Source organism: Rhinopithecus bieti, unplaced genomic scaffold, assembly GCF_001698545.2.
Source record: "Rhinopithecus bieti isolate Rb0 unplaced genomic scaffold, ASM169854v2 scaffold_18354, whole genome shotgun sequence".
Classification (NCBI taxonomy): domain Eukaryota; kingdom Metazoa; phylum Chordata; class Mammalia; order Primates; family Cercopithecidae; genus Rhinopithecus; species Rhinopithecus bieti.
Window position 1 is genome coordinate 1,475,215 of NW_016809835.1, and position 3,027 is coordinate 1,478,241.

At 39.5% G+C, this 3,027-nt stretch overlaps 1 protein-coding gene across 1 annotated transcript in view; it reads left to right on the forward strand.

Annotated features, from left to right (window-relative positions):
- LOC108541125 (general transcription factor IIH subunit 2) overlaps window positions 1-3,027 on the forward strand; it is a 35,943-nt gene that overhangs the window by 31,626 nt on the left and 1,290 nt on the right. Inside the window, exon 13 of the mRNA XM_017890564.1 lies at window positions 1,392-1,431. Within this exon, the coding sequence (XP_017746053.1) occupies window positions 1,392-1,431 (40 nt within the window). The remainder of the gene's footprint in view (window positions 1-1,391; window positions 1,432-3,027) is intronic.

A 3,027-nucleotide genomic window follows, 5' to 3' on the forward strand; every position in this document is an offset into this window, starting at 1 on the left:
AGTCTCACTCTGTTGCCCAGGCTGGAGTGCAGTGGCTGGATCTCAGCTCACTGCAAGCTCCGCCTCCCGGGTTCACGCCATTCTCCTGCCTCAGCCTCCTGAGTAGCTGGGACTACAGGCGCCCGCCACCTCGCCCGGCTAGTTTTTTGTATATTTTAGTAGAGATGGGGTTTCACCATGTTAGCCAGGATGGTCTCGATCTCCTGACCTCGTGATCCGCCCATCTCGGCCTCCCAAAGTGCTGGGATTACATGCTTGAGCCACCGCGCCCGGCCAAAAAAATGTTTTAAATAGGGGAAAACTTATGGCTTAGCTGAGAATATTTTTATAGGCATAGTAAACTAAACATTGATTATTGTTCTATCCAAAAGGTAGACTTAACTATGTAGAAAGAATTGAGAATGACGTTAGTTACATATTTATGCATTACTGGGTTCAAGATGGTTGAAAGAGAATTAAATTCTCTTCTTTCATAGTTGGAGGTTCATAGCCAGTAACTGTGAAGAATCACAAAGTAACACTTATTAGAATAACTGACTATCAAACAAAAGTTTGAAAGTGCTTCTGGCTGGGCACGGTGGCTTATGACTGTAATCCTAACACTTTGGGAAGCCAAGATGGGAGGATTGCTTGAGCCCAGGCATTCGAGACCAGCCTGGGCAATATAGCGAGACTCTGTCTAAATAAAAACTTAGGCGTAGAGATGCATGCCTGTAGTCCCAGCTACTCAGGAGGCTGAGGCAGAAGGATCACTTGAGCCCAGGAGGTTGAGGCTGCAGTAAGCCATGATAGCACGACTGCACTCCAGCCTTTGAGACAAACGAAGACCCTTGACTTGAAAAAAAAGAAAAATAAAGCATGCTCACATTTAATCTTAATGAAAATAAAAACTACATTTTGGGCTGTCAGATGACCTTGTATATACTGTGGAATTTTTTTAAATTTATGGTATTCTTTTTTTTTTTTTTGAGATGGAGTTTTGCTCCTGTCACTCAGTGTGGAGTGCAATGACACCATGTCGGCTCACTGCAACCTCCGCCTCCTGGGTTTAAGCGATTCTCCTGCCTCAACCTCCCGAGTAGCTGGGATTACAGGCGCCCACCATCACGCCCGGCTAATTTTTGTATTTTTAGTGGAGACGAGGTTTCACCATGTTCAGGCTGGTCTCAAACTCCTGACCTCAGGTGATCCACCCGCCTCGGCCTCCCAAAGTGCTGGGATTACAGGCATGAGCCACCGTGCCTGGCCTTTTGGTATTCTTAACTCTTTTTCCTAAAAGTCATGTGAAGACAAGTACATATTAATTAAAGGATTCTAGTTATTGAGATTTTGCTGAACTATTTTAATGAGTGAATTTTAAGAAAAAACTGATTGTTAAACTTTTTTTTCAGATTTTGTTATGGATGTCAGGGGGAATTGAAAGACCAACATGTAAGTTCATTGGCTTTCTAAATATTAAGTAATGTACAAGAAATACCGAAATAAATGGTACTATAAGTTTTCAACAGGTTGTTAAAGACCAGGCTCATATCAGTTTATTTCTTGTAAAGATAATTACAATAGGTGGAGGTAAAATGGGAACAAAATAGTTTAAATAGTAGTTTTGTTATTCTGCATTATAATTTTTGCTATACAGATACTTTGTAATTCATCTCTTTTTTTTTGAGACTGAGTCTGGCTCTGTCACCCAGGCTGGAGTGCAGTGGCATGATCTCGACTCACTGCAAGCTCCACCTCCCGATTCATGCCGTTCTCCTGCCTCAACCTCCTGAGTTGCTGGGACTACAGGCGCCCGCCACCACGCCCAGCTAATTTTTTTGTATTTTTAGTAGAGACGGGGTTTCACCATGTTAGCCAGTATGGTCTCAATCTCCTGACCTCGTGATCCGTCCACCTTGGCCTTCCAAAGTGCTGAGATTACAGGCATGAGCCACCATGCCCGGCTGTAATTCATCTTTTAAAAAATTTTGTATTAAAAGTTTTAAAATATTTTCTTCTTTTTTAAAATTCTTTGATTGTTTTGTCTACTTTGGTACACCCTTGTAAAACATGTAATTTGTCTTTATCTTTCAAGCTAAACTGCATTTAGTCTGAAAGTATTTAAAATATTTTCTTCATATTATACTTTAAGCTGTGTGATAACACATTGAAGTTGTTTAAGGTGGCCACAGATAATAGGTGATTCTTCCATTATGCCAATGAGAAAATATTTTTTCAATTTTGAAGAGGGCCAACTTTAATATATAAACTTGTATAGATGTAAATAATATGGATCACTGTCTAGCTTTAATTTTTAATTTAGTTACATGTTCCTATTTAAAACTATATAAATTATATAAAAAAATAATTGTAAGTATTGCTATTCCACTGTCACAATTTATAAAGTAATTTTATTAAATTGTATATACCTCTTTGACATCAGTAGCTTCCTCTTTACTGGAACTACTTTTTGAGTCATTTGACAGGTTTTTAGTTTTATTTTCTGAGACAAACTCTTGCTCTGTCACCTAGGTTGTAGTGCATTGATGCAATCTTGGCTCATTGCAACCTCTGCCTCCCAAGTTCAAGTGATTCTTGTGCCTCAGCCTCCCAAGTAGCTGGGATTATAGGCATGTGCCACCATGCCCAGCCAATTTTTGTATTTTTAGTAGAGACTGGGTTTCATCATGTTGACCAGCTGGTCTTGAACTTGTGGGCTCAAGCAGTCTGCCCGCCTTGGCCTCCCAAAGTGCTGGGATTACAGGTGTGAGCCACCACACCCGGCCTCTTTTGAGTTTTTAAGAATAAGTCATTGTCTGTGTTGTTTGAGATTTATTTATTCATTCATTTTGTTTTTATTTTTTTATCCAAAGCCACATACTTCTGAGATTTAGTGATCTTTGAATCTGTGTATGAAGCTGCCCTGGAAATTTTATCCCAAGGCACAAGTACTCATATATGTAATGCTGAAAGAACAAATGTAGTTTTTTCCTTTTCATTTGTCTTATCTGGGTCATTTGACTTTTTTTTTTTTTTTTTTTTTGAGAC